We start from the raw sequence: 16,825 nt of genomic DNA, 5'->3' as shown, positions 1-16,825 counted from the left end.
ATATCAGTACATTTTGAGATAATACCTTCCAATAATCAAATTTAATCAAAGACTCACAGCCAGGAATTCAAACTATGCTTTGATAAGGGCAAATCTATCCAATTTTTATAAATACAAAATGGCTGCCATCAAATCTGCCCCAAAATACAGTTACCCTAATTCCTCAAAATAATCAAGAGGCCCATTTTTGCAGGTTTTTTATTTTGAGATCTGTAATACAGGATTGCTCAAATAATATTCTTTTCAAACAGAGCCATACAACTTCTGAATAAATTTAAATTACTAGTGACAAGTTATTCACCCCCCCCCCCCCCCCATTTAATAAGTTATTACTGTGCATATCCAGTATCATCAGCATTGTGTATATACCTTATTTTCAGGGAGCAATAGAGAAAAAAAATTGCAAATGATTTTTCTAAAGGTAAAAGGGAATGACTTTCTCATTTTATCAGTTTTCTCAAGTGCAACACTAATTAATCCACTTGAAATGATTTATATTGCATTTTTCAACCAATTTTTTCCTTTCAAATGATTCATAGGCTTTGTAAATACATGTGATATCTTGATATCTATATTCTTTTTCTATAAAGAAAATTAAAACAGAGTCAGCAACATACAATGACAGGAGGAGTACTTTATTTTCATATTATCAATTGGACAGTAAAAGAACAAAGCAGTTACTTTTTACAGGAGTGAAATCAAGTTATGAATCTCCAAGGTTCCAATATCACGGTCATCTTTTCCATATACTGAACACAACAGTGATGGGTAGTGTTCCACAGATTTTAATCTTATAACTGATTGGTCCCCAAGTTTCTTCTTCTGGTTGAGAGATCCAGGGTCTCCTACAGTAATGATAATTCAGCAATCTTAGAATAAGTGTGGTAACTTGAAGCAACATGCCACTATAGTTTAGTGTGACTGAACTGTCAATTGTCAATATTTGTCAATTCAATGGCGCCAATTATCCTCCTTTCCTACAAAACTGATTGAGATTACCAAGCCTAAGATGCACATTTGTTATGGGGGATTGACCCAAGGTGGCTCTGAGTCCAATAGAGGTTTGCCAGGATATCCACTACTGCGTCTACCTGAAGATGGCAGGACAGGCTGTCAAAAGAAAATGTATTTAACATATTTTAAACTCATGTTAATTGCTGTATAAGAACAATTACTAAATAATATTCTGATCAAACATATTGCATAAGTGTAAAAAAGGAAATCAAATATGCATGATTGTAGCTACCAGAATTTCAAAATAGAAAAAGAAACAAATGAAAAAAAGGTAAACCTTTTTTCTTCTCCGTGGAAGTGTTCCAGGCATTACAAAGTTGGTGGTCACATCTGAATCTGATGAATTTGCCTGTGCAATTTCAGGTGACTTTTCTATTATTGTCTGTAAGATTGTCCAGGTCAAGGTTCACATACAGGCCTAGGATGTAAAATCTGAAAAATAAACATAACATCAATAAATGCTTTACAACAACAGAGGCTTACTGTGTTCAGAATAGAAACTATCGAGCAGGATCAATCTAACTCAGCGGAGTATCACACTCGGGCTCAGTCGTTGTAATCAGCTTAATTGTCTGGCACGCCCCCTTGCAAAGCAACATGAACAACATAATGGACTGCAAAGTTTTCCTGATTTTACTAAAGTACCTTTAGTTACAAGTGCCCTGTGTAATATGTAAGTCTTGAAAATTGAAGCACAGGCAGTTAACTTCAACTTCATTGTAAACACACATAAATCTGCATAGTGAATACAAAACTAAAATATAAAAAACTGGCACAAGTAACATCCCCTAAAATGCAAAAACTTGAAACTGAATGTGTGTTACATACCTTTGATTCTGGGTAAGAAATTTCTTATGAAGCTGTCTTCAAGCTCAGTATAGTCTTTAACTGTTTGTCTTATGATAACACATGTAACAAAGCCCTAGAATTTAATGCAAAAATATACTTCATAAGTTAGCTACACAGTTAATTCTTTTCAGCATACATGTTTACCATGAAACAGAAATCAAGTAAAACTCTGTGAATTGAAATATACCAGTATGTCTTTTAAATTTGCTTATATTCTTTATATTACTGAATAATATTCAAACTTATTATTTAAACTGGTTTGAGTTTTTAGTGTATCTGATTCTAGTATATGTATGCCATCACTGATCACTTACCTTACAACAAACATCCAGAGGTAAATCGATGAGATGGATATATTGAGGAACCCAAGCCTGACAACAGCCTGAAGTGGTTCAACCAAAAATGCACATTCTAAGGACGACTAGCTGCTATGGTCATTTCTTGTTATATTCTGGAGCACACCAATCCTTCTGAGATGTATCTAAGCATCTCTAGTGCATGTTCTTCATAAATTTAATAAAGTATTATGTTTTAACACTGTGAAGACGATGTGCTTTGCTCCACAGTTGCTCCGGTGATAATCCTAGTACCCGCTATGTTGAAAATAGGTCACAGAGTTAGCATCGTTATTTTACATTTAGTTTCTACAACATAAACAAATTTAAAAAAATGTATTTTCGCTTCATAAGGTCGTCTGCAGGGCAAACATAATTATTTTAAGGGCTTTTCACAAACCTATACATGGTTTTGACTTATTAATTTAGTTGAAGAAACAGTTTAGCATTTAAGTAGTATAAAAATATTCGTTTTTAGGCCCTTTTTAAAATTGTTATAGTTCTTATTTTACAAGGTTTAACACAGATTTTATTTTACAAAATTTATTTTTCAACCCTTTTCTATCAGCACATACCAAAATTATATGGATACAACCTGCAAAAAAGAAGTTGTGTGCATTTAAAGAAGGGGAGGGGGTCAAGCATACGGAAAACATGCCTTATTAGAATCAACCTTGTGTGGTCATGACAGTGCCTTTTCAAAAAATCTGTACTGGGTATTAAAGATCTTTCCTTAACCTATCATGTGGCTTACCTAAATAAATCCTTATGATGTACATGATTTTTTAAAAGAATATTTAAAATTATAACTTTTCAAGAGCTAAAAAATGCTATATTTTGGCAAAATTGCCAATAAAAGATCTGCCCCCATATCTCTAAAACTAATGATCCAAAATAAGAAAGCCAGTGGCTCACAATATCTTTTATGTTGATGATTTACCACACCAAAAATTATTAAAATCTGCTGACCCCCACCTTGCCGCCTTCTGACTGATCTGTCTGGCTTTCTCATGGACGCGCTCTTAATTATAATTATTGTACTTTTGTAGACACTCAGCAGCGCCTCCCCCGTCCTGCGACCAGAAATTGCTTTAAGGTTTTCTTTAAGGTCATATAGGCCCAATCTACAGACTTACACCCCATTTCCATAGATTTTTAGATCGATCTATCCCTGTGGGGAGTCTCACTAGATTACTGTCAGCTTGACCGGCTTTTAAAGCGTCTGTCCCGCCTACTAAAAGCTGTAAGGGGGTAATTAACTATGGTGCCCGCTCGGCTGACTGCAATTTAGCGTGAATCCCCAGGGAGTTAGGTCGATGTAAAACTTAATCTTTAGATCGATCTAAATCTCTGGGAAAGCACCCTTAAAAAAACGTTGATCGTTAAGAATTTATTTTTAAAAAGTATATGGCCGATTGTTTTTGCACTTCATTAAAGTGTGTCAAGAAGTCAGATAGTGAAATATTGGCCTAGTTAGGTTTAATTTGAAAAAGATATAAAATATTATTCGTGACAGATTGTTTTATTTAATCATCATGAAAGTAATAGCCGCCACACGTTCTATGCTGTCTATTAGTTCAGTCAGTCAGTGAGGTGTTATCTGTAAGCAATTACCTGTAGCTGATGTCGTCTGCCGGCTGAAGTCAGTGGCAGGAGATGAGGGTGGATTTACGTAAATCAGAAAGCCCACATATCTTCATTGATATCAATGCCGAAAAATGAAATCACACATTGACGTAAAAAGGGTAATTTGGTCGACATGTTTTATCTTAAACAACTATAACATCAACTGTTCGTGCAGTCATGCAGCTAGCATGCATTAGCGAGGATTTCTATAGCTACATGACGTGCATGTAGACAATGCGTATTGTAAAGGAAGCGATTCCCCCTCAATATCGTGAGAGCTGAAATCCCAAGTATTTGATTAAATATCAACCGGAAATGTCTGCTGAACAACAAATTATAAAAAAAACTAAAGGTATATCTCAGTAGAAACTAGCCGGTCAATTAAGGCATTAACTGGTAATTTCATATTCAACAAATATCTAACAGAGAAAGAACCCATTTATTGTTATCGTTCTGTCGAGTAAAAAATAATCTCTCTCTCTCTCTCTCTCTCTCTCTCTCTCTCTCTCACTTACACACACACACACACACACACACACACACAGTAACTAATCAATCCCTCTCAAAGATTAAGGGCCGTCCATGGCAATTGAAATATCATACCTACGCACGACAACAGAGACAATAAAGTTATTTGATTTTTTTCAGCTTATTATCCAATCATTGCGATTTATCTGCGAAGAAGACCGACATTTTTCCTTGTTCTTATCTGAGCCCTGGACATCCAGGCGGCCATGACGCGATATACCTAACACCTGACATATCAATCCATCTGATGTCCCTGATTGACACGTTGCCAGCAGGGGGGACGCCAGTCACTCTCTTAATGTCACCACCTAGGTGTCATTTACCCAGTTGTCATGGAGAATATGCCTGTCTGTGGAAAGCTTGCTTTGCTGTGGCATTGTCGTCGCTAGGCGAATGTCATAAATATTGTAATGCAAAAAATACAAAGTCGGTGTTTTATTATTGCTTTAAAATGAGGAAGGAGATATCATACTGGTCTTTAGGTTTACCGACCGTTCACTGTACATGTATACTAGTGGCCAACTTTGTGATGACATAAATTCCGTACCAAATTTCTCGTTGGACGGTAGAGAATTGTGTCATTAAGAAGCCAGAGACATATCTGTGAATATCTAGTGAAAAAAATCACTATATGGCCCTGGCGGAGGGTACTGATTATGGGGGGGGGGGGGTCTCCTGTCCTGTCCAGCGACCAGGCTGGTTACACTGGTAGGCCTAGATTGCTGTCCCTCATATATGACTAGATTGAAGTAAGCACTTTCGTTTTTCCTGTCATATAAATGCCAAGGCCCCACAATAGCCGAAAATATCATATATCAATATCACAGGATCCCAACCCTGCTCTTTTTGACAATGATGTGCACCTAATTAAGGGCGGGGTGAGGGTTTGGTTTGTCAACGCCCTGCTTAAGCTGTTTATGGTACAAAGCACTAGGAACGAACAATATTGGTCATAAGTGAGTGCACGGTGTCAATGTACAAAGTTCAATGGAAAGTGACTGTGATGCAATTATTCCATAAATGAGTAAGTATCACTATTGATGCACTGGTGATACAGTACCTGCACTTAAAAACAGGATGACTTCAGAAATGTAATCGATTTCTTTTGTTGCGTAAGGGACGCAAAATTAGTTCCCAATACATTTTCACAATATTAAGTTTCCATACAAATAACCAAAACCCCCCGACAAATGGGGATTTTACTAGTTTTCTACGCATTATTTTGTTCACAGAAGGGGGATTTCCTTCCAGTTAAACCGGACATATGACATTTGACCTTTGAACCCTAGTGGGAGATTCCCACTACTTGAATTTCGTGAAAATTACGGGTTTGTGTCACTGTTAGATCGGTTTTATAGGTGCAAGCATTATATGTATCAATGCTTGAATCTCAAAAGAATGATTTTACTTTCTAAGCATTAAATAAGAAGGGGGAAAACACAGAAAAATACGGTATCTAGGGACACAGCTCGCGCCATACTTACGATGTAATTTTGTTGAATCTGACCAATCAGAGCGCAGGATTAGCGCACGCCCCAGTATCTGGGACATTCCTGACTTCCGTGTAAATGCTTAGTCAGCACAGGCATTCCAAATCGTCAGTTTCACGTTGGAAGTTGCACGAGAACAACACGAGTGAAAGATCCACGAGTTTTTCATAAGAAAGAGGAAGAATTATGACACGAGGAAATATTAACAAGGGAGCTGCACAAATCTCAAAAAGGTAAGAACATGTTCATAAGTTTTTGTAACGAATATTACGTCCCGATGTTTTTATCAACAGATCCATTGCTGTCGTGGTTGCATTCCATTGTGTATATGCATGATGCAAGGTTTGCAACATTGTTTCTTTTTCTTCAATTCCACCATATATCACATTACAAAGGAAAAACAGTGTGAGTAGTGCATAATGAGAGAATTGAAGGACTTGTCGAGGTTGTTTAAGGATTTTGTTGGTGATTTTATCAGTTTACTTTGAATTGCACCGCGTGATAAGGCAAGTCATATGATAATATCAGGTGGCTCATGCAGGTATAACTAGCTGTTATGAAAAAGTGGGGTCAAAGTCCCCTTGCGTGTTACCTTCAAACGAAAGCGAATCTTTCTTCTTTTTACCCCCACATCAGAAATTGTTAGCTTGCATATTTGATCTTTTCTTAACGATGACTAAACCAAAGGCGCCGACAAATAATTGAATATAAGATTGCAAAGATCAATAAGTTTGTGGTGGGTGTTTTCTAGCGGAGGTATGGGAGGTATTCGTAGTATGTCCGTAGTACCTGACAGTGGACTACACAATGCAGCTAGCGGCTGTACGTGGTACACTGAAAGTCTTTGTGTGGATTAAGCTGCGAACTCGTACCTGGGGGGAGGTATCACCGAATGACACACACTGTTCAAATTTCCGCTGGAGTTTTCTATTCATCGGGGGGAATTTGGCTGATAACTGGGGTGATGATTCACGTGGTGTCACTAGGTTTTGAGAGATTGATTTGCATTCTGAGATGAATGTACGCATAAACACTTGCTGGTCACAGGGTCCATAGTGCAGGAATACCTTCGGACTCGGTGGCATTCCAAAAAAAAAAGTGTTTTAAGTTGAAATGCTTGGTTTTGAAATATGCTCCAATGCATTATATTTTTATCAGTAACTACAGAGAGGAATTATTGAAAAATACATGCAGTTTTCTTATAATGAGGCATTAACTCGGATTAGATGTATCAGTGGCATACGTACTACATATAAGACAAAGCAACATCACGGGTTCATGTCGGGGTCACGGGGTAGATAGTTTGGACATGCGCACTAGGTGCACCTCGTGAATTGATTGAAGTGAACTTTGGTGTCTTACAAAGAGGTGAACTCGTTTACTACTGCGTTGGCCAACAAAGCAGTCAGAACAGAACGAGTGCATAGGGGGAGTGCACACTATTTTATTTTGCTGTTATGGGTTATCTGGACACATATGGAAGAGAACCATCACAAGAACTTGTTAATAATAATGCAGTACAACACGAAAGAACAAAAGAAAGGTATATGTTGGATATTTACTGACAAAGCTTTTGTTTTAAAGGTTTGGTAGGTTTCAACCCTCAACATTATAAACTGGCCGATTTTATGTTATAGAACATTTTGAAATTGTTGTTAAGGTGCAAATTTCACTTTGTGTTACATTTACTCTAGCGACAAAACTTGAACGATTTTTTCTTTATTTTGCAGTGGAAGAACAATGTCGCCAATGGACATAAGGTCAGCTCTTCAGACCTGTTTACTGGAGGCCTGGGAGCAGGGCCGCCTCACGTGCGGTGTGTACCATGCAGCCAGCATGCTGGAGAAGTGAGTGTTTTTTTATATATAATTAGACAATACCTTTTATCAACAGATTATCCATCGAAATTCAGTAGATCCCTATTTTGGTTTAAGGTATTGGGCACCAATTAGCAGTTTTAGCGTGCGTTTCTTTTTAATGAGTTGGTTTAGAAGCGGATATTAAAATGAGAAGAATTAAACTTTATTGGTTCCAAGAAAGGGAGAGATTCGGCATTTCACCGCTGCGTGATGTGTGCAAAGTGTGAAGAGCGTAAGTGCCCACGTTTACCGAGAAGGAAGTAACTTTATTTTTTGTTAATCGCTTAGCTAAAACGCAGCACTCTGACCTTGGTAGGCACGTTAGTCGTGACATTGAGCTGGTAACAAACAAGATGCCACCCACCCGCCTGTACTGTTATATGCAGTAAATATTGTCAATTAAACGTTGTTTATTCTTTTTTAGGAACCCCGATGAAGTGATGCTATGCGTGCTAGCAGACGACAATTTTCAAGACGTGGCTTTGCGTATTCATTTCACGTTGTTGGAGGCGTTTTGTTGGGAGAATGACATCAGAGTGATTAAGGTGAGCATTAACACGCGCTTGTTAGCGATTGTTTCTTCGTGATTTAGGCAGATGCGTGGTCGTTTAACGCATTCTTTGCATAACATTATAAGAGATAATGTTAGATACGAGATAAGCGGGGATGTGAGATTCCTTAGATAGACTCAGTTCTGAAGGCTCTATCAGGGGGCCAACGCTGGTGTATAGGCTTATAGAGATAAAAGGTAACATCTGGTAGAATTACTGCAAGATAATTTGATAGGGGTTCTATTGTTTGTATCGTAAATGTCTCCCACATGGCTGGCGAGGTGGTCCGTCAAAAGAACAAACGATCATAGATCAAGCGGACATTTACGAGGAAGGAGGTGCGCGTGACAGCTGAATGCAAATCTGTAAACAAAGACGAAAGACAAATAGGGGCACGCGCCTCGAAACTTCTGATCACCTGGGAGACCCCTATCGTAACAATAGAAAATACCCAAACAAAGCTGCATGTGCGTGGTTTATGGCATCTCACTTAATTGAATAGCTTAATAGCACGTTCCCACTGAGACAGGTGTTAACTGCCTCGCGCTTAATCTCTCATACCGTGACCCCGTGTCTTGTCGGTACAGATCGGCTGCGTCTGGCTGGATCAATCAGCGTGGTACTAGGTAGCTAAGGTCAACGTATGGTCAACGCCTCGGTGTTATATATGGCGTTATGCAATAAGCAAGTTATATATAAAGACGGCGAAGGTTATAAGGCATATTATATTAAATAATTATGATACGCAGCAATTTTACAGTGGATGGCCCGTAAAATAACTATAAATTTACCAGATGTTATTTTTTACTCTGTTTTGATATTATAATTTTCACATCATCATCGTCTGTAAATAGAATTTCCGCTATGAATAATTTAGGATGTTTAGGCATGTTATCGTTTTGTTGGAAGAGTTTGTGATTCCCACGCATTGTGTGGGCCATGCGCGTCATTGTCTCTGTGGCAAGGGCGCTTAGAACACGCGAAAATGACTAGATATATTATTTATCACGAAAATCACGGTACAAATTTCTAATTAAGATTGCTATAGGATAAAGTATTTTTCTTCGGATGAAAACTCCCCTAATCCCATACGCCAATCCGAGGTGTTTGTAACTATACCACTGTATTAATATATTGATATATTTGTGACCTCTATAAGGAGAAATTGTTATTGGGAACATTATTTACTCATCGTGCACATTTTTGGATGTTTTTACAGGTGGATGCATCATCAAAACTAGCCAATCTTCTGGGTGATGGTGAACCCGTCAACGACAATGATGTCGCCGCGGGAAGAAGTGCTCGACAAGGCGACTTCAGCTGTGTTCTGATCGAGGTAAATAAAACGTAGATGTTTACTCTATTTATTTTCAAAATAGTCACCGACCTTGAACAGTTAAGAAATTCCTAGTTGTTATGTTTGGTTTTGTAACTGTACCACGCAGAACACATGTTGAGTATTTTCAACTCGCGTGATGTTGTGACATTGCTTTTCCCTTGAATGTCAAGTTAAGAAGCCTTGAAGAGACCAGACGCAGATTCGTATAACCGCTAAACACGTGTACGCAAAAATTAAAAATATACTATTATATATATGGCTTCTTCAGTATTGCGGTTACCGTAAGCTTATTTGTTTACCGTTTTGATTCCAATGTCATTTGACATTGAAGAATACTTCTTCAATGTCAAAGGCAATCGGTTTTAGAGATTCGCAATGCAAGACTGTCTAGTCAAAATACTTATGATGTTATTCTTTTTTGCAGTATCCAAAGGACGACAACAGTGTCGCAGATGAAGAAGTTTTAGATTTCTACAAATCCAATGAGGATGTCTTGCCAAGGCCTGTAATTACACTCCCAGACTGAAATAATGTCACAAACTTCAACCCTTAACACAGCGCTCCATAGCCGTGCAGATTTCATATCTTTCACGCGCGTTTGGTCCCTCGGCCTATAGGAGGACTTATTTCATTAGTTTGACGCTGGAGGCGCCATAGGTATCAATGGCGTCGTGCCGAACAAGAAAACCTCTGCCCAATACCATCCACAGTCTCAATGGACAGTATCTTCTGATGATCAGATGTTGCAAGCCCAATTAACAACCCAACGGTACTAATTAAAGAACTGAATAAACAGCCTTATGATGACGAAGTCCCTAGCAAAGACTTCAACCGAGCGTGGTTCTTTGACATTTGGGGAAAACATTTGAAACAATTCCACTTAATGAGACAACCTCTGAGAATATGACATTATGTAAATATTAATTTGTATTACAGCTGATTTAGTGAGATCGTTGTGATGTTAATATTTATTTCCAACGCCGTATGTAATACAGCAATCGTGCTACGCGGCAGGCCGCGGTTTATTTATGAGCACTGACACAGTGCCACTTTATTTAAAGAGATATCATGCCCATTACAGAACTATTTAAGTATTGTAATATATTTATTGTAAACTCCGTGTGTTTGTCATCCGCATAACGTCACTATCCATTACAAGAGTAATATTATTATTGTGCAGGTACGCATAAAAGATTTAATAAAGAGAAATATTGGACATAATTATTCTTTGTGTTTTGACATTTTAAAAAATATAACGCTGTCTTTATAAAAGTCAACTGAAGATGGAGATCCTACAAAAACGAACGGCTGTAGTAATTACAGTTTTAATAATAGATTCAAAAAGCTCCAGCGGGTAAAACAAATTTTCGATCTTGTAAAATGATAACTAAATATATAAAAAAATAAATAAATAACCGAAACTATTCTCACATTAAATATCAAACGGTTTGATTTATAACTAGGAGGAGACATGAGTTGAACATTTCGGACTGGTTTCAAATTTTATATTTTTTACCAAGTCATTTCGGCTCAGGGTCTTATAGTGATGTTTTTTTTTTTTTTTTTTTTTTTTTTTTTTTTTGCTGTGGATATACGGTTAACCACGGTCTGTTTCTACATCTTTCCTACAACCCGATATTCTCTGAGATTTAGCTCGGTTCTCATGCTAATCACAGGCAAAACATCGACTGTAACGTTACTGAACTGAGGGAACTGAACCGACTGACTGAACTTCGTACGTAATGACAGAACACAATGTATGTCGTATTAAGTCAAAGGACTGATATATGAGCGAATTCATAATAGTGTCTAAAAACCGAATAAATGCACATTGACATCGTTCAGATTTAGAGACCTTTCCTATAGAGACATCGGCCTACGTTGATCGCCCAACTCTGCAGGGAATCTCTTTACTATAAGTCCCATCAGCTTAACAGATCAACGCGTCTTCTCCTTAGACTACCTGGCGTTAAGTAGAGTACAGAAAAGCCGGTGATTATACGAACACGGTGGAAACAAGAGGAGGTGTCTCATTCAGTTAAGCTGATTGCACTTAGCAGGGGACCCCGCGGAGTTGGGTCCATCCACGTAGGCTGGTGGTGTGTCTATGGGAATAGATTCTTAAACATCGTACAAGCTGGATTGATCCAACTTTGTAGAAACATTCTCACTATATTGAATTCAGTGTAATCAGCTTAATTGTCTAACGCGTCACCTTGAGTAGCTAGGGGGTAATTAACTGCTCGCGGCTTAATTACCCCCTGCTATCAGTTCGGGGAGGTGTTTCACACATTTAAGTCGTCAGACATTTAAGCTGTGATTGCACGTAGGGTAAGGGTGCTTTCCCAGAGATTTAGATCGATCTAAAGATTAAGATTTAGATCGACCTAACTCCCTGGGGGTTCACGCTAAATTGCACTCAGCCGAGCGGGCACCATAGTTAATTACCCCCTTACAGCTTTTAGTAGGCAGGACAGACGCTTAAGCCGACCAAGCTGACGGTAATCTAGTGAGACTCCCCACAGGGATAGATCGATCTAAAAATCTATGGAAATGGGGTGTAAATCTCCCGCAGAGTTGGATCAATCCAGCTAGTACGAGGGTTTCATCTGAACGCTCCCATTGTCTTTATTTACATTAAGGCCTACATCAATGCAGGCACAAGTGCGAGGAAGGCCTCTCGTGTACCTTAGACTTCATGATGATGCTTCCCGAGCACTCATCAACCCTCAGGGATAGACCGCCAGAGACCCAGTTCCCAGAATTACGTTAGAAAGACATTGACCTATAGTGATGGTTTACGTTCACTTAACACCATGCATGATTTACTGTCATAATATATCCAGTTAAGTAGCAAAAGCTCCATGAATTAAACATCAGCAGTAGTAGAGTGCATGTAAAGGAAGGGCAGGACGTGAACTTGTTACCTGGGACACGTTTTTTAAATTAATTTTCGTTAATTTGGTCTTTTGTCACAGAATGCACAGAACATTATGGCAACTGCGTGCAGTGGGAGGTCCTAACTAAACAAAATAAATAATAGAAAAGATAAAAGTAATAGTAATGATAAATGAGAATTAGTGATAAAATAAACATATACACGTAGAAGTGAACATACATGGAGATATACTCTACGTTCACCTTTAACCGAAAAAAAAAAAAAAAACGGAACTATAATACGGAGAGTTAATGAGAACAATTCACCTCACTTATCAGGGGTCCGCACCGCAGTTGATCAGTTCTGAAGTCAAGTGTATTCCAATAATTCCTGGAGGCCTGTTTCCAGGTAGTTCTCAACGAGTTTCCTGGAAAGCAGGAGAGGCTATAAGTGGAAGGAGGAAATTGACTGAAACGAAAAAAATGCATTACCTGGGGTAGTGCAAAGAGCTTTAAATCTTTATTTCTTTTGTTTTCTTTCCTTTTTTTAGTAAAATTGTCCTTGCACATGTATTGTGTGATAGAATTTCATGTGCTGGTGTCCCGAAGAGACTGGGAGGCTGTGAGAAATACTATGAACCCAGTGAGAAATGTCACCGTGATGGGTCCCTTAACCACAACAACAAACAGCCGTGAGAAACCGTGATATGCCAAGAATGATGGTTTGGACTTGGCTTAATCGACACAGCTCTGACAACGTGCGTTATAAAAATAGAGAGTTTTGGCAAGGCCTTCCGTATGACGTGTAACGTATAGTTCAATACGTAATACGTTTTACGTACGCGAGAAAGCTAGCAGTGGTTTTGGCAGGTCTCACTCCGTATGCGTTTTTTTTTTCCGCCAGGAGCCGCTATTTCAAAGAAATAAAATGATAAGGGTATAGGCCTATATATATATGGATTACACGAACATGGGGCTGCTTGTGGATTTTTTTTAGATAGATGAATAATTAAGATGTTGAATGGAATGTGTTATTTACGTCAATTGATGCCGCAGATCCTGTTGTTTATGAAAAAAAAAATCAACTTAAATCGAATTTGATACTACTACGGACGACTGATTGACTGGCTGTTTTTCCAGCTGTTTTCACAGAATATTTTTACCGACAGCGTCTAAAAGTGATTCAGTGGAATCTTAACACCCTACATATTCCTCTGCAGTATGTTAAACTTGAAAGAAATAAGCGTAAATCTATTAAATTCGATACGTTTCTTACCTACGTGTAAACACCGATTCATACGTAGTGCCGTATGACTTATGACTTGTCCTTGAGAAAAACTACGCACAAAGTGATGACGTCGCACGTTATACGTCGTACGGAAGGCCTTGCCAAAACTCTCTAATAACGATGCTGGTATCACGTAGCCGCGGTAACGGAGTCGACTTGAGGTGAAGTAACAGTACACGAAAGACACGAATAATGTTGTCGCGTAGGTGCAAAGACCGCGTTGGTTTGCATCAACAAAAATAACTGACAGTGATTCGGAGCACTTTGTTCTTGAAGCTATGATGTTTATGCAGAGTGTACTGTTAACATTCATACGCCTACGCTGCGAGGTGGGTTGTTTGCGATAAAACTAAACGATGACTGATTCAACGACATTGAGGAGGAATATGGGTGATATTAACACTGTTAACCAGCCATTCGTGAAAAAAAAACATATAGCGTTAAAGTCAACGAAGGCTGACAAGACAGAGAGATGCGCGCCTCTTAATCTTTTAATCACTGCACACCTGCGCGTCTGATTCACCGCGAGTTCTTAACCCTATTCACTTGAATTCCCCTACGAACACACAGGTGAGCACCAGAGCGTCTTTTATCTATGTCAGCGTCGGTCCAGGGTCCTCTGCTCTCCCTCGTGACCAACAACAATTTCTACTTCACTCCCTTGTATCTTGAACCCCATCAAACAGCATTCGTGGGTCTTAGCTTGTATATCGGGTGTGCTCGCCCAGGTCCACTTTGTCAATTAGCCTTGCTTATCAAATATTTAAAGCAATGCGGTTACACCTCCGCCCTCGTCTCACGGGAACTGCTGGGCCTTTCTTCTCACAGACAAAGAAGAGCAAAAGTGCCAAGTGAACGACATTGCGCGGTGGTGGATGATTCACTGTTCCCACTACAACCACGCCGCGCACTTTACGCTGAGTAATCATACTTGCGCTTATTCCACCCTTGAAACGTACAACACAAGAGTGGTTTCACTTTCATTCCCTTCTATCAAACAATTAAATAGCCAACTTAAGTGTAATGAATATCATGTTTTAAGGTTATTACCTGCCATTTGGCACTTTGCACCGGAGCCAAGGGCAAACTTTTTTATGATAAAAACTTAGCAGAAATAATTTATTATTTATTTATTAATACTCATTTTTTGAAAATATTTGAATATCTGGCACGTATTTTTTACAAATACGCACAGAAAAATAGAAACCTAACAATATATCATGGCGTAATAAGATTTCATGACCGTGGGAGTGTGATTTCCCCAAATTGCGTGCAATGTAAGCTTCTCAATGTAAGACAGTCTTCCTACAAAATAACTTATTCTATAAGCCTGTCACCATATATCTCTGTGCTTAACCCAAGAGCATGTCTACAACACATCGTTTGGAATGTAACATACATTGTTAAAATACACGTTTTAAAAACGTATGCTTAAGCGAAGTGCCGTGATTCTTATTTGAAGAAACCCCTCCAATTTCCTACTGCAGAGTGGTGACATAACGGTAACAATACCTCACGCGCTAATATCCATGCGGTTGTTGCAACAACAAAAACATTTCCAGATGAAATAAATAGAGTGGTTATGTAGCGGTAACAATACCTCACGCGCTGATATCCATGACGGTACTTGCAACAGCAAAAACATTTTCCGATAAAATAAACAAATAAATTATACACGTAAGGGTTGGACGATTTGGTGGACAGATAATTAGATAGAGAGATCGATCCATTGACCGATAAAGTGACTGACGAGGTATACAGGTAAATGCACATTCCTATCTAAGATAATGGGAACATATTAGCTGTACTCTGATTAGTGGTAACATTAATTGCGAAATGTACTCATTTCAGTGCACTTAATCCGACATCTACAGGTCATACGTTTGCCTGAAAGAAAGAACGAATCGTGAAGTGTGCCTGGGCTTTTCGTGACATATATCCGATATATGTATAAAAAGCACCTGTTACGCGTCTCACAGGGATCAGGTGCACGCCCACTGTCAAATTCGGAATTCTGCAGTATTAAGTACATATTGAATGTCTCTGAGGGCCTTTAATTTTTTATTCTGATTTTCTGTAATGAATTATAGTCGAATCCGCCTTTCTGTTTTGGAAAAATTGAGTGAAGGGGGGAGGGGGCGGCTACAGGGTCAATGCCCAGCTGTATCACTTCAGTAAGGAAGACAGACAACAGATTAATGTCATCGTAGCTACTTGTGGCTGCTCTACAAGGAAATGATGGATTGAAAGACGTCCGAGGTCATTACATAATATAGCCGGGTTATAAGATTAATTTTTGACGTCTCTTACAGTACTGTCCATAGTATAACAGATAACAGTATCCGTGCGTAAGCGCCACCGTAATTTCCACGCGCTACTTCACGGCTGTGTAGCAAACGGCATGATAGCAATCTTTGCTGCTACACTTCTGATGCCCGTCCGCGGTCAAAGCGACGAAGAAAACTATCATAATATTAGGCTGACGTAAAATAATCGTTTCCTTCTATCTGATCTGGATCTCTTCCATAGGTTTTTAACGTGTACTCTGACTTGCACCGAGTAAATAGGCATTATATGGTATTTGTTGTGCTTTGCACTAAAACACACTTTGTACTACATGACACCGGGGGAAATGCATGCACAATAAGACGGCACCGTTCTGGACAAGTTTATCTGTACATTTACAAGACATATTTTAACTTTTTGAATATGTATTCAAAACTGAGAGCGGAAATATTGCGCTGGATGAATACATTCATAAAAGTTAATTGATTGACTGGGTAAAGTAGAAAGGTACACGGTTTTAACAAAGAGATTTGCTATGTGCCCCTTTGAGAGAGTGCGTTGGCGGCGCTCCCTTTATTATAGCTGCACCGTGAAGCACCCGAATCGATACCTTTGGCATACGTCCCACCGTATATTGGCTCTTGGATTAAAAATAACAACTTCCTGGCAAAATCAGAGCACGGTGTCGGTGACATAACAGGGTTGCACTGACTGGCAGGGTGTAAGCCGTCCTTTGGGGACTTGGTCCTTGATCTAACTTGACAGTCTCACCGCAACATTTCC

The 16,825-nt window shown here is 38.9% G+C and overlaps 1 protein-coding gene and 1 long non-coding RNA gene across 3 annotated transcripts; one reads left to right on the top strand and one right to left on the bottom strand.

The window, feature by feature from the left end:
- Positions 1-614: 614 nt before the first annotated feature.
- LOC106157559 (uncharacterized) lies at positions 615-3,239 on the bottom strand. The gene is made up of 4 exons (XR_015331922.1): positions 2,178-3,239; positions 1,843-1,936; positions 1,292-1,446; positions 615-1,110 (listed from the first exon to the last, which is right to left on the bottom strand). It is a non-coding gene; the product is annotated as an uncharacterized LOC106157559 (long non-coding RNA).
- A 2,654-nt stretch (positions 3,240-5,893) lies between these two features.
- Positions 5,894-10,812, top strand: LOC106170717 (growth arrest and DNA damage-inducible protein GADD45 gamma). Of its 2 annotated transcripts, none has more exons than XM_013550716.2 (5): positions 5,894-6,075; positions 7,573-7,689; positions 8,126-8,246; positions 9,472-9,588; positions 10,016-10,812. In XM_013550716.2, exons 1-5 carry the CDS (start codon positions 6,029-6,031, stop codon positions 10,115-10,117), a joined length of 504 nt encoding a protein of 167 aa, XP_013406170.1. In that variant the 5' UTR covers positions 5,894-6,028; the 3' UTR covers positions 10,118-10,812. The 2 variants fall into 2 exon arrangements, with proteins under 2 accessions (XP_013406170.1, XP_013406153.2); XM_013550699.3 differs by lacking the exon at positions 5,894-6,075 and adding an exon at positions 6,877-7,385.
- The last annotated feature ends 6,013 nt before the right edge of the window (positions 10,813-16,825 follow it).

Source organism: Lingula anatina, chromosome 1, assembly GCF_051362555.1.
Source record: "Lingula anatina isolate TDL-2025a chromosome 1, LinAna3.0, whole genome shotgun sequence".
Lineage (NCBI taxonomy): Eukaryota > Metazoa > Brachiopoda > Lingulata > Lingulida > Lingulidae > Lingula > Lingula anatina.
Note: the sequence above shows the minus strand (reverse complement) of the source record. Positions and strands in the feature narration are given on the sequence as shown.

Coding starts and splice junctions, on each gene's coding strand:
- LOC106170717 (XM_013550699.3), top strand. CDS start 7,300: ATGGGTTATCTGGACACATATGGAAGAGAACCATCACAAGAACTTGTT. Junction 7,386..7,572: donor CACGAAAGAACAAAAGAAAG/GTATATGTTGGA, acceptor TTTATTTTGCAG/TGGAAGAACAATGTCGCCAA. Junction 9,589..10,015: donor TCAGCTGTGTTCTGATCGAG/GTAAATAAAACG, acceptor TCTTTTTTGCAG/TATCCAAAGGACGACAACAG.